Source organism: Nematostella vectensis, chromosome 1 (assembly GCF_932526225.1).
Source record: "Nematostella vectensis chromosome 1, jaNemVect1.1, whole genome shotgun sequence".
Classification (NCBI taxonomy): Eukaryota; Metazoa; Cnidaria; class Anthozoa; order Actiniaria; family Edwardsiidae; genus Nematostella; species Nematostella vectensis.
This window is the reverse complement of record NC_064034.1, coordinates 4,369,505-4,392,904: the sequence shown is the minus strand read 5'-3', so window position 1 is coordinate 4,392,904 and position 23,400 is coordinate 4,369,505. Positions and strand designations below refer to the sequence as shown.

Here is a 23,400-nt window from a genome sequence, read left to right as displayed (position 1 = left end):
GTAACTGCGGTATCAGAGAGCAAGAATTATCCAATCGTATGCCAATTGGCCATATCCATCCGAACCTCCCAATCAGAAATGATGTGACGCACCGTGCTAAAACTATCGATTTTATCCGTCAGGTTGCGAGAAATACGGCATGTTAGGACGCAGTTGGGAGTATAGATAGCCTTACGTCTTGAGAGAAAAACAAAAAAGACTAAAAGGCTCCTAAATGCTACACTCAGCGCTTAGACTTTTAAAAAGGTGAGTAGAACTTAAAGATATCTTGTTAAAATAATATTCCAGTCAACCTGACTGCCATACCGTTTACACGACACTGGAACTTTAAAAAATACCAGTCCTCTAACAAATATTCGCTCTTAATTAAATCATTTCGAACTTTCCGCAAAGAAAGCGAATATACTACTGTATAACTCTTTGTATTGACGCTTTTTCTATCAAAAACTCGTTATAAAGAGTTGTTTTTCAAAGGTAAGGTTTTATTTCTTTTCGCAAAAATTGTGTATTAACATTAACTTCCGTTCAGTTTCATGATGTTTACTTTGATGCGTGAGTTTTGCCGAAAAGCTTTGGTTTGAAACATCAATGGTGAATTCAATGTGTCATTGTTGTAAGAAATAAAAGGTTCCATTAATCGTCATCTATACTTCAACTGTGGCATTAGACATATAATATCAATAGGGATTTACCAAATGATTTATGATATTTTTAGATTTATCTTCGTAAATACATTTAGCCTGTCTAGAAAATCACGTAGCAGATGTCTTCAGACAAAATACTCACCCAAAATATATATCTGTCTATTTATTTGAAAACTATGTTAAAGAAACCACGTCAACACTAACATTTGCCCAACAGCGCGACCACAGTTCAAGGGTCTTCGCTCCTGGTATGATGATCTAACGATCAATATCATGTGACGCTTGGGCAGCGGCCTATGAAAAGTAATGGTTAATGGGCAATATGGGATACTCCTTATGGCGTAGTGCAAAAAGAAATCAAGCTAATGCTTGATTTAGCTGATAAAACTGGATCAATTGTGTGATTCTGTGTCATAAGGGAGGCTAAACTTGCCGTAGCAGGCTTCGAATTATCGGGGGGGGGGGGGGAGGAGGGGGGCACGATACAGAAACATTAAGAAAACAATGGGGGGCACAGCCACGCCCCTGCTGGTCATTTTCTTATATCAAGAGAGCATAACATATCTTATGCTCTCTTGCTTATATATAATAATGGGGGAAGGGCACGTGCCCCCAGTGCCCCACCCCCTGCTACGGCGCTGACCTGGGGCTTGTTCGGATATTCTAAAACAAAAAATGAAGGGTTCTGTAACAGGCCTTTCTACACTTGTTCTAATGTTTAATAAATGTCCAGGATGAAGCAGTACCAACATTTTAGAAAATGTCTACGCCTATGGCTTTCGTGCAGAAAGAAGAACCAGTGACGCGGGTGGGAGGCCTGTGGTTAAACGAAAACGGAAGCACAGAGTAAGTACGCAGCTGCTTTGTCTCCTATTATCTTTAATCTACAAAGGAGTTCTTTTGTCTCTATTCTTCTCGTTCTTTGTGTCGAGGTGCGGATATTGTTCATTTGCCCAATCAAATAACTGCTTGTAAGAGCTGCGCACTGACCCGAAACACAGACGAGAATAACGGAAATGAAAACAAAGGAACAATAACTATCAGACACTTGACGTGCTAGACCACATTTTTCACAGGCAATTAACTAATCAACAGACAATTACTTCGGCTTACTATGTATTGGCTGAGCCGTGTTGTGATTAGTTCTTGGTTGAAGTCCTCTCAGGGGCTTTCCCCCCTTATGACGTCATTAATTATTCGGCCACCCACACTCGTATCTCGTCGCGTCAATTTGTATTTAATTGGCTGCTCAAGGGCATATACTTGCGATAGCCATTAGAACAATTACTTCCCTAAGAATCACTGTTCTAACAAAATAAAATAAACTAGAAGTTTCTAATAGAAAGTGAATGCTCGGAGGGCGGGACGAACATGTTTCAGTACAGGGGTTCTCAAAAAGACCGCTAATAAGCATGATATTAAAATACAAATCAGCCGACTGGGAAGCCTGTGGTGTGGACACGAAAAATTGCATCCACTATATAAAACTCGCGCATGTGCTAATAAAACAGATCAGCATGAAATCAAAATACAAATCAGCCGACTGGGAAACCTGTGGTGCGGACACGTAAAATCGCATACACTATATGAAATTCGCGCATGCGCTAAAAAGACCGCTGATCTGCATGAAATAAAAAGACAAATCAACCGACGGGGAAGCCTGTGCTGGTGCGGACACGAAAAATCATATGCGATACCAAGATTAAACTTGCTCTCCGGTCGCTGCGCTCCCTCCGAGCAATAAAACGAAATTATGACCTTTTTTATTTATCGATAGCTCTCTTTTGTTGGCTAAAAAGTTTCTGGGAGAGTCAAATAGTTAGGTGTTTTCTCGGTAAAATGTCCCTACAAGAAATACTAAAATGAAAATAACGGAAATCAGAATCACCAGGGAAAATAGTAGAGTTCCTGAAACTCTCGGACCACCCAAAACGGTGGTGTTTCAATGTCTACTAAGGAATCCCACAGGGCGCTAGATTTCGTTCAAACGCCTCTAATTTTCAGTCTGCTTTTGCTGTTATTTTTTACCCGGGGATCCTAGTGCGCGTGCGTGTTTAAAAGCCCCGCTGGATTTACTGCTTTCCAGAGCAGTTAGACTAGCACCCTCTTCTCTTCCCGGTTAACCCAACGCCTAACACCACCAAGTTCCATCAAAGAAAGTAGGAAATCCAGGATCATCTGCATTCCTTCATGTTTGCATTTACGGGATATCTATCCAATAAAGATAACAACACTGAGGTAACGCATTGTAAAATGCGTAAATTGGCTTGCCAGCTCTGAAGCTCCAAACTCTATTTCTAACTAACTCCTAATGCCCTTGGTTCTACAAATTTTCAAGATATACGACTTATACGTAGGCAATCACAGAGCTGATCATTAAAGACATATTTGATAAATAAAGTTCAAAATGTGGGTGTTTTTGTACCAGGCAGCTATACGCTGATTATGGTATTTCTACTTAGCGTTTGAATTGTTTTATGTTCGTGTAGATGAAGTGAATTGGAAACCAATTATTCTTATCGAAATAGGTTTCTCTTTATCCTGTTATAGTTCCGGAGACAATTCTTTTTTTAAGTTTCATTTAGTATTTGAATGAAATATCACTTGTAGATTGCCCCCCACATATGACATGTTATGACAATAGGGCGTCCGCAACATCAAATAACACATTAAGGCAGCTTACGACCATTGTTTGCATTGATGTAACATTTTCCAAGAAAGTGCTGATTGTGGTTTTAACAAGAGTATTGTACTGTTCCATCTGAACATCCATGGCACTCACACGACACGAGAGCCCTTTTTGTCAATCTAGGGCATGCCAAGTTTTAAGGTATCGTAGAGTTTAGATACTCGAATGTCTTTTGGGGTGATCTATACAAGCTATCGCTTTTGATTCTTGTGTACCCTTATGTAGCTCCTGTGCATATCCTTATGTACTCTACGCCGTTAACCGCCTCATCGTATAAGACAGGGCTAGCCGCTTTTAAGTGTTGTATTAAAGAGGTATTGCATAAATAAGAAGACGATGTTTATTTCAAAGACACGACGAATGATCAAATCAAAAGACAAATAAAAGAAATGGGCAAAAGCGACCCTGGGTGTTATGAGTTTTGGGAAAAAAGAATGAGTGACGGCACGTGATTTTTTTTTGTACATTTTTAATGAGCTCTATCCTTATGGCTGTCATGTGCCTTATTTGGTCAAACCAGACATGAATTTCAGAGTCGAGGAAAAAAACAATTACCTCTTTCTTAGCGTCGAGCATCGCTAACAAACAATGGCTAAATGCGTCAATTTTGTGGTGTTTTACTTTTACACAATGTAAAAACAGTAATAATGCGAAGAAACGTGAATATGACGCATTCTAGTGACTCCATGCTTGGAGCATAATCCAGCTGCTTCTTGTAAAAGAAGCTTCTGACGACAATTGTGCGCAAATTTTTTAAAAGATTTGTTCTGGCTCATTTTAAAAGCGAATAGATATTTGATGATTCTAATGTTTTTATCACTTTAATTATTGATCAAAATTAAATAATTATGGCTGCAAATCTTTTGTATACCTTTGACAGTGTGCGTCTTAGTCATGACATCTAACTATGTATTTCTTAGAAAAATATTGATGTTTTTAATTATATGTATTTATTTTTATTAAGTATCCACTCATTGCCGCTCTCTACATAATTCGGATGTAAGTGAAAAATTGAGTAAACTCAATGCCATATTTGCGAAACATGATCTCAAGAGCTTTATAAGCAAATAGGCCGTAAACACATTTTCTGAGTTTTATGGTATTTTGGTAAGGCATTATTTATACTTCATAACGATTGCGTTGCTTCAACCTAGTTGAAACTCGAAAGGAGTAAACACATATTCAAAAAAAAAAAATCGGTGGTCAATAACGAACGTTTTTAATTACTTTATAATGAACGACAGCTTTAATGGCATATTTCACAAAATCCAGCACTCGGCTTTGTGCTGCACTGATTACCTTAGAGCCAATGCTAATATGTCACATTTTCATAAGGCATAATTATATGTTGTGTGTGAAGCTCTACATTCCCTAAGTGCTCCTCTACCTTTTAAAAATAGCCGCAAAGGAAGTCACAAGTTTGCATGTTCAATTCCACGGTTCAACAGCTAGTCAAACGCTTTTTGGTAATGCTGCTATATGTAAAGAGACCCGTTTCTTTCAGCAACCTTCACCCCTCCTTAATCTTCAAGTGTACATGCTATTTATCAAGCGGATGCGTTTGGCAAAATTACAAAGCCAATTTTTCCGCACATAAATAGAACTATAGCCTTTTAAAAGCTTCATTATAATGTGAACCGGCGAGAAATTCAATTAAAAAGTGGTTTTAATGTACACGAACGCAGCAAAAAGGCGCGGAGACCTAAAAATCACTAACAAAATATGAGGTAAGCAAATACCAATGGCATTATTACATTAAGTATATTTGCTGCTACAAGTAATGAGTGTAAGTTCGTCGAAGATGAATTTTTCCTGGAATATAAAGTGGTTCTTTTCCTCTTTTTTTGAAAAAAAAAAATGAAGCCATATGTTCAACCACGCAAACTGCCCCGAAAAGAACCGTAGACTGTTTTTAAAAAGTCTAACACTAAAATTAAATGCATTGCATGTCCTAGTAACTGGGCTTTTTAGGCAAAAACAAGTTTCTTTCTTATTGTTTCCTTTCTGCTTTTTTTTCGCCAACTCGAGATTGGCTTTGTAATTCCGCGAAAAATAACAAGCGGTTAGCCTCATAGAACTTTGTAAGTTTCACTGTATTGGAGTTTTTGCTTCAAGCAAACCGGTAAACGCAATTTAGAATTAGATGATTTATAGGCACAGCTATTTTAAAAAGCTGAATTAATCGCCGTTCGTTGATATTCAAGAGAAATGAAAAAGTTAACAAGAAGCTGAATTTTACTGCAGCTTTGGGCAGCTTTGATGGGAGAGCAAGCGAAATTTTTTGTGTAACAGCTATGCGAACAGGTGGTACACTACTTCTTTTTTATAAAAACCTTTTTCATAATAGTTTTCATAAACGGCCCAGCCTAAAAATGAAAATAAAACGTTCTTATAAAAAAGAGTGTAATCGGTTTATATTTTCAAGCCTGATGTTGAAATGAGTTTTCTTACTAAATAGATATATTAATAGTGAAAGCCCTTTCCAGCTACGATATTCCTATCAAAATTTCGAGAAGTCCAAACGCATTTTCAACTTCCTAATTTAATTTTCTTTTATTTTCGAGCTACCAACCCATTGACACACCGAACACATAAAAAACATCCTGCTGATCGCATCAACTTTATATGGAAATGTGTTTTATTGATTAACTCAACTTTATCAACCCTTTAGATCAATTTTGCAATATCCTTTTTAATAGAAGATTATAAACAAGAAGTGTATTTCATTTGAGAATTACTTGAAGGAGTAAGCTGATTGATTAGTTTTCTAGAATATTCAGAAGCACAAATAATCCCGTATTTCCTCGCTCTGTCAACCATCTGCTACCGAGTGCCCGTATATGTGGCGAAGCAGCCAGCTATGTAGAAGTTCATATGAAAGCTAGGTTGATGTGTAATGTCTATATAAAAGCTAGATAAGCTGCAAAATGTTCTTTCGAATGGGATCACCATTCTTCTATATATATAGGGAAAAAAGTTTAGGTAAAAGACTCGAATGAGCTAGCTGCTTTAGAAAAGCACATGAATTAGATAGTGAAAACACAATAAAAGATATCGAAAACATTTAAAATATTTCAAAATAAAACAAAATATTTTTATTTCAATTTTTCTTAAATAATAAAAGGGCATAAAATATACCCCTACATGCCAACTATTGTGTGATATATATTGCGACCAGAAACGAAGCTTAGTTTGGCGAAACAAAATGTAACGCTGTTTCCATAGTAACGCGCTATAGAAATTCGGAATGAATTCCATCTATACTAGTATAATATATTTTAGCATCCCAACTTGACATCTTCAACTAAATCGAGCTCATTAAAAGTTAGCCTTCGGGAATTGGATAATTACTTTCTTTCTGAAATGAGTTAATTGAGCTTCAGTGATACAGCAATTGACTAATTGTTTCATGTTTTTGACAACTCGATGTTATGTAAAATTTGTCTAACAGTGTCTGGGTGTTATCCTCTCGGATAGTAGTATGTCAAATCGGGGGGAGGGAAGTCGTATCCACCGTGCCCTCTTCCGACAACTAAAAGGGAAATCGACAATTAGAAGATTAGATCGCGAGCGTAATCGATAGATCATAAATACAATACTAAGGGCAGTTGTTCATTTTTTTTTTCTTGTTTATTTATCTTCTTTTATCACTTTTTGTCATTTGTTTTAACGGCTACGTTCTAGGTAATATGTTTGATTTGCGGACCAGGGTCTGCATGCAAGATGGCGGCGCCACGCCCACGCAACTGCTTTATGGGTAAAAACTCGCTATAACTTTCCCATATTCATGCTTGCACAAAGGCCAAAGGCCTCTTCTAAAAAAGCCTATCTCTATTTTTACGATGGGGTAAGGGAGCGTAGAGCTTTTAAACAAAAGAAAGACGCACAAAACTTGGTTGTAACTCATTCGCCTTTTGATATAATTCTTGCAGCACAGAACCCACCCGGAAGGGTAGCTACCATAGTATAATCTCCCGTTGAAACCATGGTAACTATAGCGGAACCTTGTCTTTCCCTGTTGATGTCATCTTTTCCAATAAGCAAATTGCACCCGAAAGTTTTACTGAAATAAGTACTGCGATTATTTTTCTACCACGATTTTGTTTTCTTTCACTTTTTGCTCTTAGTAGTTAGCTTACCATGTCCGATGCTTTTTTATACCCTTTGGTCCACTTTAAAAGACAACAACTTCCCCTTTTGGGCTACGGCATTGAAATAGTTCATAAATCAAGCTATGCGTCCTTTAATATTCTTTTGTAAACTAAGGTAATTTGGAAGTTGGTTGAATTCATTAAAGATCTGGACGAGATGCGTTTACTTGCCGTCGCCCTCACACTGTGCCCTAATATACACCCTTCTACATTAGATACGTCTGGTCATTAGATCATCAAGCGATATCAGTCAGGTAAGCATGTTTTTTTTTTTAATTTCATGTATATTTCTATTTTTGCTGATCCCGATCCTCTGAGTAACCGGAATTTACTCAAAATTTTACTCATTTGATAGAGGATCATCCATGGGGAATATACATTTGTGGGCTTGCAATTGAAAATTTTCAATCTATTCAATATTCCCTCTTTTTTCCCCTCTCCTTGTTTCATTTTCATTTGACATTTCCCCTATCCTTATTGGTCCTTTTTATATCCCATCTCAAACGCTAGTAAAATAACAGGAATGCTAGATGGATTTTTTTATTCTTCAGCATTTTTACTTGATTAGAAGAAAATAAATTTAATTTGTGATTGAGAATGCATTTTAGTAGGCCTTACGGCCCATCATGGATGGCTTCCAACCAGCCGAAGACAATTTTCCTAACAGACTGTTAGACAACGGGGTGTAGAAGTGGGCATAACAGCGGCTTGGGCTTGACTGACGTTATCAAGCAATTCCAAGTTGGCGTTCGCGTAGGGCATTTTTTTTTTTTTTTTTTTTTTTTACAAATCGCGATTCTACTTGCGCCAAGATGTATTAGATATCAAATAAGTATAAGGATGACGGAGTGAGCTTAAGAAAGTGCTAATCCCACAAATTCTTTAAACGTAACAACAAGAGGCATCCTGGTAATTCTTAAATGAACAGGTTTTTTAAACGGATCCGACTCCGTGTTGAAGGCTAGCTGATAAACAAATGTCTCTACTTTTCTAAATATTCATTTTCTTCAAATATAGTGATCTCTCTCGAGAGTTTCTATAGCCTTTAAGAGAAATCTATCTTTTTGACAGGAAGCATCATCAAATTTAAATAACAATTGCGTTGTTGTTTTTACGGAAATAATGGCTCTATGCATGAGGACAATTTTAGTGTCAAATAAAAAACTTTTAACAACTGAACTGCTGTTAGTACTGTGCGTAGAACCAGGTCTGGAATGATGTATACATCAAATGGACTGCCTTTTTCTTATATGCCAATATGCCAGAATTTGGATATTGTAATTGTGCTCACAAAAGTAGTAAAAGCTTTTGTAAGTAACAAAAGTAAAAGTACATTACCTTTCTGAAGTTATACCATAATAATGCCCTCTTCAGCGTTTGGAAATAAATAAAAAAGTGCACAGGACCGTGCCCGGGATTGGCTGAAGTATTGCTATTGCCGTATTTGGGTATATGCGAGAGAAAGATTAATTTAGACTCGATTTCCAGCTCCGTTTCTTTGAGCCCGAACATTTCGAGGGGCCACCGAGGCCTTAATCAAAGGCAGCTGGTGCGGAACGAAAGCGCAAGAAAATGGCGACTTGCTTATCAGCTAATTAGTGTAGATACTCCGGTTTTTTTAAAATTAAAAACGCATTTTCAAAAGGAGAAAAAATGGAATACAGCGTTATGCTGTAAATACAAACAAGCCCCCCCCCCCCCCCCCCCCCTTGCCGGTCGGCGAACTTCAAAAGCACTTAACGATGGAGCCTCTAGGCACCAACTCATCGCACAGTACAGGAAACATATTGATGTGATTTTTGAATACGCGTACTATTCGGACAAAAATCGATTTATTTGAAACTTTTCCAATTTCTATTTACTTATTTACTTTTGTGTCTCACTTTCCCTATTTTATTTGGTTCTACAGGCTTAGAAAATCGGTTTTTATACATCCTTGTGTATGTTTGTCGAGTGCCGAGCGAAAATTCTATAGAGTGGCAAGAGCTCTATTGACAAATTAAAAAAATATGAACTTTTCAGTTGCATGCGGGCTATTTATTCTCTCGTAAAATATTGACTAATGGGCCAGGCTGTAATCAATTGCACTTATTAAAGGATAAGTGATAAAAAGTAGCACTTTCTTCGTCATTGCGAATATCGCCTCTTCAAGAGAAGTAGACTTCCATAGCAACTCTATTTATATATGTGGTTATAACAAGTAGACTTCCATAGCAACTCTATTTATATATGTGGTTATAACATTTTTCTCGCGGCCTAAGATGGTACTATTCATCTCTTCTAGAAGAAAAGACCATCACCAAATTTAAACTAGAAATTAATGGCTCTAAAATTCCGTCCTCCTACAAAGGGAATTTGCATTTAAACTGTCTAGAGAAAGGGCAATTACCTTGTCCCGCCGGGGCCTATATCTTTTACGGTGTAAAATTCTACTAACTGCTATCCCTCAGGGGGTGTTCAAAATGTTTCCGCTTCTACTACCCCTTAGGAGTCTCAACTAGTAGATCACAACATCCCAAATAACAACTGGACTTCAGTCAGAAAAGAGATGCGCTCGAAGGTTGCATTTGAAAATCTGTTTGTTTGTAGTGCTTTGAGTTGGAAATTGCTTTTAACACATTTCCCCTGTCTGTTATGGGATCCCTCGGTATTTTTCCCCTCTAGGCTAATGTATACGCACTATCACGTGTTTAATTTTTTAGCAAAAGACACTATCTTATACGAGTTATACCGTTATAACTGAAGCCTTGCATCAAATTTATTCATTAATTGTGCCAGTTTTAGTATAGGAGAAAAGTGTCAAGTGAAAAAGGACAGTTTGTGTTTCACGCGTAATTTATCTCTTAGAGTTCCGGCTATCAAAAATCCCCGGAACTTCTCAAAATTGTAATATTAGATTTTTATGGAGTAATTACGTGACACTCATGACAACAAGCCTAGCAATTTCATGACCTAAGTTGATCACGATTATCCCACCGATCATGACGCAGAGCAGATATAAAACGTTTTGCCGAATCTATGGAAAACCTTATTATCCAAAGACTTCTTTGAAAAGCGAGATTTTGACAACACATCTCCAAAATAAGCTTGCAAGTAAGGTTTGGATCCGTCTAGAAACCACATCAAGCATAATAACATATCAATATATTTGCGAGTATGTTTTCACATTTTTTTAAAATAAGAAAATATTGCTATAAACCCCCTTGTTATTTGATGAACTCTTTTGTAAACCGCTGCTTATCGCATTTCAGGTGAGCACTCTGGATCATTACACAACAAAAAAGGTCAGACTCTTGCAAAGGCGAATAATGGATCTTGAAAATTAGTTTGACAAACAATATTGCTTAAGGGAATTTTTGGCAATATTTTGTACAGAGTTTTCCCCGTGGCTAAACCCGCAAAAATTTGTCTCAAATACGTCAAACTAGGTGCGTCATTCCAATTGCTGGCCAAACACGCTAAAGAGCGGTACACTTATCTTTTTATAAAACAATTTTTAAAAGATCATAAAGCCTGAGATTTACTAAGAACTAAGAACACTCAGGCATAAGATATAAGAGATAGGTTTAGATAGCTGCAAAAGTTTGTTTTGTTAGCAGGTTAGTTTGATGCGTTCTAAGACCCAGTATCAAATTGTCTTCAATAACAGCCTCAAATATTATTGCTATCGATCATTTGTGTAGTTCTCTTCCAAATAATTCACTGGATATTTTTATATACACTAACATTTTTTGAACATCCTTAAGAAAAATTTCAGCCTTTCACTGCTCCAAAAGTATGAACGGCCGATCCCCAGTTGAAAATTAGACGTTATAAACAAGAGTGTCTACTTATCATTTAGCGAAACGATGATCACATGTAAGCACAAAGATATAGAAGAGATACCTATAGAATAGATTTTTTTTAACATAGGTTAAATATGCCTTTTTCTGTTTAATGGTTTGAAGTGCTTGAATTCCTTGTCTAATGGTCAAACAATGAAGACATGGTCTAGTTTAACTCTCCAGAATATATAAGCTTTGATTGGACACAAGGTACACGAAGCTCTTTACCAGTAACAAAAAGCGATGCGAACAACTAATAGCGGCGTTTCCTCATTGAAAGTTTGCCAGATCACCTTTACATTATATCTCTGCGCACCCGCTCCCCCCCCCCCCCCCCCCCCCCTTTTCAGCCAAAGCGAAAATAAGTGTGTGATATAATATACTTGAACTAAAACGACGTTCTTAGGATTCTAGAAAAAAATTGAAGGCAAAAATAAATTGATTTCTTGAGGAATCTATGCATTTTGTTAGTTTCAGATTTTCCTCGATGCACATTCAACTGGACTCGAGGTGCGCGCATGTAAGAGCTTCGAGTGTGTTGCCTATGGGTATGCGCCGATGCTAAATGGTGCCTATTCGCATGCGCTTATGCTAAACTTCGGTTTAAAAGATGAAGCTTTCTTTCACTAAATCGATTCTCTTTAACCAGATACTGCATTTTCCTGGTGATGGCAAATCCCTTAATTTCATTATCGATTTGCCTCACCTGTATCTATGGAATGAAAGTGACATAATAAGTTTCATACCACCTTGCGCACAAACAGTTGTTAAATACACCTAAACACAGAAACAATACATTGGGAACATATTGTTGGAAGATATACCATCCTAATTTTACCATTGATACCATTTTTATAGAGCTTGCTCGCTGTTGAAAACGTTCTGTTTTCCCACGGCTTCTAAGGTCAACTCAATTAGACTAAAAGCCCATGGTCTCAGGGCAAAGGATAAATACAGATTAGATCATAGTTGAAAAGCTCATCAGGATTATATTAAAGGGTTGTTAAACGTCGCTGTCGCTGAACCTCAGTCCCTTTGATAGTAGTACAAGAGAACTACAACTTATCACTTGCATTTTTTCACTGCGCAATATTCTGCTGGTATGTTTTCCTTTCTTTTTAATTCAAAATCCGTTCTTGTAATTTATTTCCTTCCTCTGTGAAAAGATAATCGACATATGATCTTGCAAGCTGGGGTTTGCCCCATAATCACACTAAAACTTTTCCTATATACCTCTGGGCCTTTTATTAAGAGCTTTTTGTTCGTGATTCAAGCAACGGTTATTCTGTTCACCGTGAACCGCGAAAAGATAAAACAGAAAAGAGAATTCGTGATTCTTGTTATCGACAGCTTGTGAAACGTGATTCTAGATTCGGGAGATATTCGGGAGGTATTAAGGGAAATCATGCAAAATTCCTCACGCAAACACTGGCAGTCAAAACAACGAGATCATATAAAAAAAATCTGAAGTGAAATATGCCTAGTGTGTTGCTGTGTTGTAAATGTTCTGCTATTTAATTGACTTCCAAAGCAATTCTGTTTACTGAACAATTGTGATTTTGAATTTTACTCTTGCAGTCAATCTTTTACTCCTTCACAAGTGAAATTGAACTTTATATATATCGTCGGATTAAGATAACTTGACTATTGATCAGTTACCGCTGACTTGTCTAAGAGAAATCCTTGGTTGTCTCAGTGGTCTCTTTTTTATTACCGTTGACAATCTGCAATCATCTTATTGGAAAGAAAAGCATGCCACTTAAGCGATGAGTTATCGGTAAGGCCCATCCTTGCTGTCGCCATCATGACGTGATATTTGGCTCACGCAAATAGTGGTGGCTTGAGCCGCTTTGGGCAATTTGTCTTAGAACACTGATCATTGAAATTGCAAGCTACTTATCTTGGAAATTCAAGCGACACGTTTTGTAGGTGGCACGAATGTAATCAGATCACGACCCTTGTATAGGAGCGAGTTGACGCCGATCTCGATATATTCATTGAATCGAGTTAAAACGGTTTTCCTTCTTTCAGATTGCTGTCAGACCCTCTTTACACCCGATGTATTGCTCATGAACAAGAAACAGCGGTAACGAAAGCGAAAAGTGACAAGATCCTCAACATATTTACAATACTGCGCTAAACGGCAGGGACAAACTTAACCTTCACTCGACAGGTAGTGGACTTGGAGGACAATTTTAAGCTTTATCGGGCTGGTGACTAGACGGCAACTCAACTGCCATAAATTTACGTGACCGCCACAGACGAAGCGGTCAGGAAAAGCCCGGAACAACACAACAACAAGACAACAAGTAGACTTGATGGGCAATCCTTCTATGTGACGACCGAGAGACGTACATGACAAGCCCTTGATTTACTAGAATACAGGTAGATTTAAAAGGCAATCCTTGATTTTACAAGACTTGGAAAGGATTTAACAGGCAATTGAATTTACGTGAAGACCGTCTTGATTAACCAAACAACGAGACTTGAAGGGAAGGATTAAATTTACTGTTGCTTTTGAAAGTATGCCTTTAAAAGTGAACTTAGCTCACTGAGGTCTGACATGGAGTTCCAAACTAGTACGTCAAACTGCAGCACAAACTTCAGTCGTAATTGCACCCTCGCATATGGCGGGAATGAGACAAAAGAAGAGGGCTATGACTACTCAGGCAAGTTCCAGCCTTACGCAGACATCCTACCCATCGTCCTCGCGGTACTTATCATCGCAGCGAACACTCTTATACTCTGCCTTGTATACAAGCGGCGAACTCTCCGCACGGTAACTAACTATATCCTGTGCAGCCTGGCTATGTCTGATCTGATGGTTGGGTTGGTTGGAATACCGCTATTTCTCGCGTGCAACATCATCAGAAGAGTGACTATTTGCGTGGTAGCGGAGTTATGGCTGCGCTTTCTCTCGCTGTCAACGGCCTCGCATCTTATCATGGTAACACTGGACCGCTATCTTGCTATCATCCACTCGTTGCGCTATGGTAGCCTGGTGACAAAGCAGCGAGGCTTTGTCATCATCTCGTCGATATGGGTCATGTCTGCGTTTATGTCGATCGTACAGCTTGATTGGATGCATCCTAACGATCTTGTCGGGTTATCATCGGAGTCGCAGATCCGGAAAGCTGTGGCTTTCGACATCGTCTGCATCTTGGTGTACGTTGTTTTCTCTTTTCTCTTCATGTTGCTGACATACAGCAGAATTCTCTACGAGGTGGTGCGTCAGTCTAAAAACATAAAGAAGAACAGTACGCCCGGCTGGCAAGAGACGCGACTGCACAACAGGCGCGAGTGGAAAGCGGTTAGTATGTTTGCGATCATGCTCGGCATGTACATCATCTGCTGGCTGCCGTACTTCCTTCATCGCATTCAACAGTTGCTAGGCAACGAGTTTTTCACGCTGGATCACGTGACAGAGTATGTGTTCATACAACTTCGGTTTCTGACTTCAATGATAAATCCCTGCTTGTACGTGTTTGGGAAGCATGACTTTCGAAAAACGCTCGGGAAGTCGCTAGGCTGCAACAAGCAAAAGACATACATTCCATCCACTTGCTCCGACCAAACGAGGTCTACACTGCTTAAAACATCAACTATGTGAGAAATGTAATAGCCGTCCTTGATGAGAGACATTTACCATTCGTAAAACAATATTTGATCAGTGTACAGTATTTGATCAAGTAGTACAGTTCTTCTATCAGGAATCGCTTACAAACTTTGGATTATCATCGAATGATTTCATTTTTTTAATATTGAAGTAACTTAGGAATATTTATGAGTACTGGGACAGCGTCTGAGAATAATATGTCGACGGTTATAGCGTCGAAGAGATCACGATTATTACAGTGTCGAAGATATGTTGATGATTATAGTCGTTAGAATTGCCAGGCAAAACACATAAACCTGCTGTGATAGCGGATATCGTATGCGGGTGATGATAGCATATGCGGGTGATGGCGAATAGCGTATTCGGGTAATGGCGGATATCGTATGCGGTTGATGGTGGCGGATAGCGTATTCGGGTAATGGCGGATATCGTATGCGGTTGATGGTGGCGGATAGCGTATGCGGGTAATGATGGATAGCGTATGCAGGTAATGGCGGATATCGTATGCGGGTGATGGCGGACAGCGTATGCGGGTGGTGATATCGAATGCGGGTGATGACGGATAAGCGTATGCGATGATGGTGGATAGCATATGCGAGTGATGGCGGAAATGGCGGAGAGCGTATGCGGGTGATGGCGGATAGCGTATGCGGGTGATTGCGGATAGCGTATTCGGGTGATGGTGGACAGCGTATGCGAGCGATGGCGGATATCGTATGCGGGTGGTGATATCGAATGCGGGTGATGACGGATAGCGTATGATGGCGGATAGCGTATGCGGGTGATGGCGGATAGCGTATGCGAGTGATGGCGGATAGCGTATACGGGTGTTGATATTGAATGCGGGTGATGACGGATAGCGTATGCGGTTGATGGCGGATATCGTGTGCGGGTAAAGACGGATAGCGTATGCGGATGATGGCGGATAGCGTATGCTAAATTTACGTATATATTTTGCGTGAAATGTTTAACGCCTTTCTTTATTGTATTCATAATTAGGTAAATATTCTATATGCATATATGCTTAGTGTTCATGCTGTAAACAGATACACTTCTTCTATTATCCAATAATGTGAAAAGGATCTAAAATATAGTAAAATTCATTGCGAATCATATTGCTATATTATACATATTCTGCTTATGCAATTAGATTGCTACTCAAATAAACACGCTACCAGCGAAACCAAAACACTTGTATTCGGTATTGTATGTATCAAATGTATTCTAGAAGTTAAGCTTTTTTTCCTTCTAACTGACAAAATACAATACCACAAAATCAACCTCAATCAAGTGTCTTGCTGACCTAGCGGAGTAAACTGTAACACGTAGATAAGCACGGGGTCGATTGAATGACATCCCGATCAATTTACCGTTTACTCTAATAAGCCCGTCAATATTCAAGGGTCGCCCGGATGGCAGCTGTCAAAATTTCGAATGCTCTTTTAGCGATCCTAAAGCCCGTTAAAGCGATCCTAAAGATCCTAGGTATCTATGTACATATAAAACTAAAAACGGCATAAATAACCTAAAGCCTTAGCTTCTACGTCTCGTGACAATAGTTGACCATTAGCGCTGTGTCAACAATAAATGCGTGACGTCTAAAGGCTTAGGCCAAGGGGCGCAGCCATTCCTTAGTTATTGTTTCAGATCGGCTAGCCACGTCTTTTTCAGCCACATAGCGATCATCGTCACAAGCCGATGGTCAGTTTCGGGACAGGACAGGTCCTAGGCGAAGTGATCACGTGTCGCTGCCCCTGGCCAATAAAGTCAGTCTCGAGATTGCTGCAATGTCAATGTCACGTCCTAGGCGAAGTGATCACGTGTCGCTGCCCCTGGCCAATAAAGTCAGTCTCGAGATTGCTGCAATGTCAATGTCACGTCCTAGGCGAAGTGATCACGTATCACAGCCCCGGACCAATGACACGAGTTCGCTTGGCATCGTCACAATGTCCCCCGTGCTGTAGTCGGACATGTGTGACAAATGTGACGAGGTAGGCACCATGGGCGGGATAAAGACATGAGAGGGGAGTTCAGAGACTTGTGTAGGTAGGTCAGACACGCCCTGGGAGAGCGAAGGCCTGTTAAGCAGGGAGACTGGTCTGCTGATGGCTGTGGTGATGGCTTGGTTCATGATAGAGTCGTGATGAATGGAGACATCCATTGAGGAGGTTATGGCCTGCGTAATGTGCTCGGCCATGTTTACGTCCTCCACGGTAGCGTCCGAGTCATTGCTAGCTGATGGAGAAGGTTGGCTGGATTCTTGTTCCACTTCCCCAGAACGTGACTCTTTCACAACCTCAGCAAAACCTCCACTCTTCTCCCTTTCCTCACTCAGCTGCTCATCTTCGATTTTACCGTCGATGATTCCCTGTGGTACAGGTGGCCGTTGAACCTCCCCAGGCTCCCTACTCCCAGCCATACTAGCCACAACCACTGAAGGCGCCACAATGACTGGCGTTGGCTGCTTGCCCTGCTGGACAAGATTGTCTTGCTCTGCGGCATCTTTGATCTCGTGAACACTTTTCAAATGCTTCTTGATCTTGGCCGGACCGAGGAAGCCTCGGTCACACAAAGGGCAGATGTGACTAAACTCCTTAGTGTGCGTCTTGATGTGATCATTCATATTGTCGCGGCGAGCAAAACCCTTGCCGCATTCTTGACATTTGTATGGCTTTTCCTTGGAATGGGTAAATAAGTGCCTTTTGAGCTTGTCCTCTCGGTAGAATGTGCTAGTACATCCAGTGTGGCTACGAAATGGGCACGGAAACACTGGTCGGTTCGGGTAAGGAATGTGGATCAGTTGATGGCGCTTGAGCTTATCCTTGCGAGCGAACGCTTTTCCACATTCCTCGCATTTGTGCTTTTTCTCAATGCAGTGTACGGACCTCTTATGCGCTTTTAGGTTTGCGTCTGATGTATACGCCTTGTTGCAAATCTCACAAGGAAAGTTCCTCTCCTCTACGTGCACGGTCTTGTGCCTTTTCAGGTAGATCTGCGAATGGAACACCTTCCCACACTCGTCGCACGTGTGTGAATGCGACTCTGTCTGCTTGTGTGCTTCCAGTGCGTCATAAGAAAAGTACCTCTTGTTGCAATCGTCGCATTTATAGTTCTTCTTGTGCATGTTTGAGTGTTCGTCACGCTCCTCCTTGCTGCGGAACTCTGCTGGGCATTTACTACATTTGAAGGCGCTGCGTGTAGGGCTTGTAAGGTAGATCGGCACAAACACACTGGTGGCACCTTGTTTGCGCACACCCTTGCCGCCCACAGGTGTAGAAGCGCCGAGGTGCACCAACTGTGACTCAGGGATGTGTACAGTGATAGTTTCCCCGCCACCCGTAGCCCCTGTGACTTTTGGTTGAATCAAGACCTCAGCATGAGGTGTCTCCATAGCACGTACAGGCTTTCTTGTAGTTTTCGGGGTAGAGTTTTTGCGTTTTCTTCTCCTTGGCTTGGAGGCTGTATACACAAGAAATTGTCTTAGAAATTCAATATGCACGCAATAGGATGACTTCATTCCCGAATATAAAACAAGTTAGATGCAAATATGTGAATACATTTTACGTAAAGTTCCGTTGGAACTGCGAAGTCCTGAAAAAAATTGCGAGCTCCAACGACTTTTCTTCCGTGGGAGCTTCCGAAGTTGATTAGTTTGTGAGTTACCGTGTTAAACGCACGAATTTAAAAAAAAAGAAAAAAAAAACTGATATTGCAAATATTTTGCTTTTTCCTCCTTTGCCAGCCCCGAGATGTTCATTCTTCACATACAGTAATTCCTAAAAATTTTGTCAATAGTTTGCTTTCCGAACATTTAAATCAGTGCGGATCATTGAGTGGGAAGGGGCACAATACCTGTGCCCATCCCTAGCTGCATTCCTGTAATCACCAAGTAAGCTTAGTAGTGGCAATAAAAATAGCTATTGAAATGATTACTGTTCATGCATTAACATATAAAAGTACTATACAAAATTTATTATCTACTGCTTCTCCCTCATGATAGCTTCTGAAAACAAGTACTTGTACACTGCAGTATTATATGTTTCAGTGCAGTATTATATGTTTCAGTGCAGTATTATATGTTTCAGTGCAGTATTATATGTTTCAGTGCATCTCATAAAAGCAAAACTTTCCACTTGGGGTATGGAGACAGTGCAGAGAATTACCCTGATCATTATTACAAATATTTTTTTTTGGAGTGAGAAATCACTCATCGACTTTCACACTAAAAATTTTGCAGATATCTCTGTTTGCAGATATAATGAAAGTAAATCCAAAAAGTTTCACAATGCAGTATTTCAAAATTGAACATTCTGTATGAAGACAATATGTTTCAGACTTCTTCTTTCTATATTTGAAGAACGGCACAACATGCTGCAGTTTAATAAATAAATTCTTTTGCTTTTGCCCTATAGCTGTTTTTGCCTTGGCTATTAATCATGTAGCAATCGATTTTATCTCTGACAACCATTTGCAATCATAGTAGTTCTGGACTAATTGCATTGACAAATTTCGAAAGCAATGAAAAGCAAAACCCATAAAATATCAGATAATAATTTCGTCATTCTTACCAAATCATGCCATCTTATTCACATTATACACCTATTTCAATAAAGTTTGACTATGGAAAATGGAACAAAGTTTGCCCCTTGCTACAAACTTGATTTAGCCTCACTAAATGTTATTAAGATACAAGACTTGTTTTCCCTAACCAGTGGTGCTCTAGGCATTCATCGTTTTCCATTTTCTAAGAGTCAACCGTATTACTTTACCTTACCTTACCAATTTTGTGAATGAGTAATTTATGCTTTAGGCAGTTTCTACTGTATTTTAGCAACCTGTGCTTTAGCCATCCTCCATCTCAACTTACCACTACTGTCATCAGCCAAGTCAGGTAGCCCAGGGGCCTGCTCTGTTGGGTCTGAGTTAACTGGATGAGGCGGCTCCTTGACATCAGCATGATCTTCAGCCGGCTCCTCCTCCGGTGTCAACGGTACGATTGTGACCATCTCTACCCCCTCCCCCATATAAGGTATAAGTTCAACTTGATCCGTAGTAGACTCTATGCACGGCTCTTTGGTCTTGGTACAGGTTTTTGCTTTTTTGTGCTCAATGTACTTGGACAGGTCATTGAAGGTGTTTTTGCAGCGACCACACACATGAATGTCAAATTCATCATCATCTGAATGATCAGTAAAAATATTCAATATGATGACTGCAAGGTCAATAGTCGAGATTCTTTTGCAAGAAAGAGGGACCTTTAAGGGTTTAAGCTAGGGCTATGTCACTCATCTCTATGGAGGTGCTAAATGACACAATAATGATAGATCACTAAAGCACTACTCATATTTGAACTACAGTAAAACTTTTATAATTATTATTCTATACTAAAATACAGTTCATACATAAATGGATAATCTTACCGGATAAAGCAACAGCACTTGTATTTGGTGATGCAGTTGTCTCTACCTTTGAATAAAATAAATTTTATGTTGGCCAACTACTTTGCACTAGTATGAGTGTTCAGTGGAATCCTGATAAGGCAAACTTGTTTTACTCAAACTCCCTGCTTATATGAACTACCATCAAGTTTTCTAAAGACTAATTTTCAGTAATTTCTATTCAAACTCAAATCGTTCTTCATTTCCCCTGTGGGTATTAGTTAACAGGGTTTCCCTCCCCTGTACAAGAAATGGCTTGTTAGGCATTTATTTAGACCACTAAAATATTGCAGAATGTGAATACATCCCTCTTCTGTGAAAAAAAAAAAAAACATTCAATCTGGTGTTCCCTTCTACCTATACATGTATATTGTGTGCATCCCTTTTAGGGGTAACACAGTTTGGTAGATGTGACTGCATAAAACAGTAAGTCTGTTGGCCTTTTGGTCCAATGCTCAGTGACTTCCCCGCCACCTCCTTTCAATCTACCACACTTTTTCAAACAAATTTAGGTTTTCAGCCCTTCATTATCATTATAAAATCTTTCTTAAAGACCCTGTATTTGTTTCGTGTGATGGAATCTTTCAATGCCTCAAAGAATCAAACCCATTATCCGTTGGGGACTGGAGTTAGATACCATGTCTTGTCACTAGATGAGGGGCACCCAACACAGGCCACAAAAGGCAATGCAAGTGAGGTGTACATTTCAGTAGAAAATAAATCCACTTGAATTAATGTGAAATTCTGCAGTAAATAGTCCTGCAATAAAACAGCTCCACTCCACTGCTTAAGTATAAAATAATGTTTTTTATGCTAACACAAAGGCCATGTATAATAGATACTAATCCAAGGCTAAAGGAGGCAAAACTACAAAGAAAAACCAACACTATCTGCATTTCAGTAAAAAATAAATCCATTTGAATTAATGTGAAATTCTGCAGTAAATAGTCCTGCAATAAAACAGCTCCACTCTATTGCTTAAGTATAAAATAATGTATTTTTTTTATTTCCCTTTAAATATGAGAATTTCCAATATTCAAAATTTTTCTCTAATTTGACAGCTTGTCAAATTAGAGAAAAAAATCAAAATCAAACATGCTGACATAAGAGACATAAAAAACAGAACAGAAAAGCCAAAATCCAAAATTTCTGATCCTAGTATCTCCTCCAAGGTGAAGCAAAATGTCAGGAAATAACAACAACAACACCAAAACTATTATTTTTGGCAATGGTTGAAATAGTAGTTGAGACAATATCCCTACAAACCTGATGATATCAGGTAACATTTGTTATATATTTGACCGAAATGACTATCGATTAGTCCAGAATTTAGAGAGGCTGGTTCTGCTGAGAAAATTACTGGCTAATGGTTTGGCTCTCTTCCGGTTTAAAGGTGCGACGGCAGACTAACGCGAAGGCCATGTAAAATAGATACTAATGCAAGGCTAAAGTAGGCAAAACTACAAAGAAAACCCAACACTATCAAATCTTTATCAAATAAAGATGAGGTAATAAACACAGATCGAGTCAGTCATTCTGTTCCAGTTCTTATTGGCATTAGATCATAAATTCGATCGAACGAATGATCAATGAAAATACATTTCCAGCTTTCATTATTTTGTTGCTGTTCTTGTTGTTTCAGCGTAATTAATAAAGATCACAGAGCAAAAGTCTTCACAGAGCGACATATGCGAGAATACTTTATGTAAATGAATGGCAGTGATGTACAATATACCTCGACAATGTTGTCATTGTCCGCCATGTTGAAAATTGATCCCTCCTGACGGTCTTAGAATAGCGCTGATATATCGGCGATCCTTCGCTAAAACCAAGGCAAAAATCGAAGAAAATACCCTAGCATGTCATCGTGTAACACTTTAAGGTATTTCACTCACAAAAAACGGGAGAAATCCTAGGAAAATAAGAGAAAAACTCGCCTATCCTGGGTCACGGCTGGAGGCTTATAAATGACGCACATCCCATGGTGCCGCGCGCGAGGGAAATCCTTCCCAATACCACAGGATACCCGAAGAGAGAACGATTAGTATCAAACTTAGTATCCAAAATCATCTATAAAAATGGAATAACTATGCCCTTACAAATTAAAAATGTGAAAGTAATGTTTTAACTGAATCACCACATACCACTTGCAGTTATTTCATATTATGATAATAAAGTTGTTTTTTTTACTTTTTTTTATGATTTTAATTTTTTGTCACTCCCACGCCCCCGATGGCGAGTGTGTAAACGCATAAATATACCAATTTTTGTCTAAAATGAGCACACGAAACCACATTTCAACAAAGTTCAGCGTACTTTTCTTGTTTCTGGAGCACGAAAGATCGATATGCACAGAGCACAAGACAAGAATAGGCTAAAGGCGGCAACACGAAAGGTGTCGTATGCATGGCGCGACAGAGCAGAACAAAATGCTAAATGCGGCAATGTATTATCACAGTGTGTTGTGCATGATTACGAAAATTACCACAATATAGATTTAGGCACTGCCTAAAAGCGGAGCCCGCATTGGACACTTTTGGTGTTTACTGATTGAGGTAGATTTAGAAAAGCTAGGGATCTAGGATCCTGCTCTCCTCATCTTTAGAATGGATTTTTTAATGAGATTAAATATATAAAGTTTACTACATTAAGCCGTATAATTACAAATTGTATTGGCCCCACCAAATGGATCTAGCCACCTTTTAAAGCCGCATTCTCACCAGTTTACTTCCGGAGGTCTGACGGAAACCTTAACCGTTAAAAGACAAAAGAATCTATTAAAATCCGAGATATTAAACAGGCCATCCGCTCTAAATTATCAATCACTTTCAATATTTTGAAATATTTTTCGCGTTTTCCATTAAAAACCATCGGAGATTGTTACGTAATCGACCGGAAGTAAAGTGATGACAATGCGGCTTTAATAATGTAATTTATGTACCGATTTAGTGGAGATTCTCTCCTTCTTTGACTGATTTTTCAGAAATATGTGTAAATTAAATTCCACAAATATATCTCCTTTCATGCATTACATATTG

The 23,400-nt window shown here is 39.1% G+C and overlaps 2 protein-coding genes across 14 annotated transcripts; one reads left to right on the top strand and one right to left on the bottom strand.

Annotated features, from left to right (window-relative positions):
* Nucleotides 1-45: 45 nt before the first annotated feature.
* LOC5517185 (octopamine receptor 1) lies at nt 46-16,113 on the top strand. Of its 12 annotated transcripts, XM_048727248.1 has the most exons (5): nt 46-246; nt 862-947; nt 1,378-1,490; nt 7,700-7,738; nt 13,340-16,113. In XM_048727248.1, exon 5 carries the CDS (start codon nt 13,872-13,874, stop codon nt 14,916-14,918), a length of 1,047 nt encoding a protein of 348 aa, XP_048583205.1. In that variant the 5' UTR covers nt 46-246; nt 862-947; nt 1,378-1,490; nt 7,700-7,738; nt 13,340-13,871; the 3' UTR covers nt 14,919-16,113. The 12 variants fall into 12 exon arrangements, with proteins under 12 accessions (XP_048583205.1, XP_032243110.1, XP_032243111.1 ...); XM_032387219.2 differs by lacking the exon at nt 7,700-7,738; XM_032387220.2 differs by lacking the exons at nt 862-947; nt 7,700-7,738.
* On the bottom strand, nt 15,889-22,356 carry LOC116621197 (MDS1 and EVI1 complex locus protein EVI1-B). 2 transcript variants are annotated; one of them, XR_007308005.1, is made up of 5 exons: nt 22,098-22,356; nt 20,345-20,390; nt 19,792-20,103; nt 16,728-18,383; nt 15,889-16,649 (listed from the first exon to the last, which is right to left on the bottom strand). XR_007308005.1 is itself a non-coding variant. In XM_032387218.2 (4 exons), exons 1-4 carry the CDS (start codon nt 22,122-22,124, stop codon nt 16,819-16,821), a joined length of 1,950 nt encoding a protein of 649 aa, XP_032243109.2. In that variant the 5' UTR covers nt 22,125-22,356; the 3' UTR covers nt 15,889-16,818. The 2 variants fall into 2 exon arrangements, 1 of the variants encoding a protein (XP_032243109.2); XM_032387218.2 differs by having other exon boundaries at nt 15,889-18,383.
* Nucleotides 22,357-23,400: the final 1,044 nt, after the last annotated feature.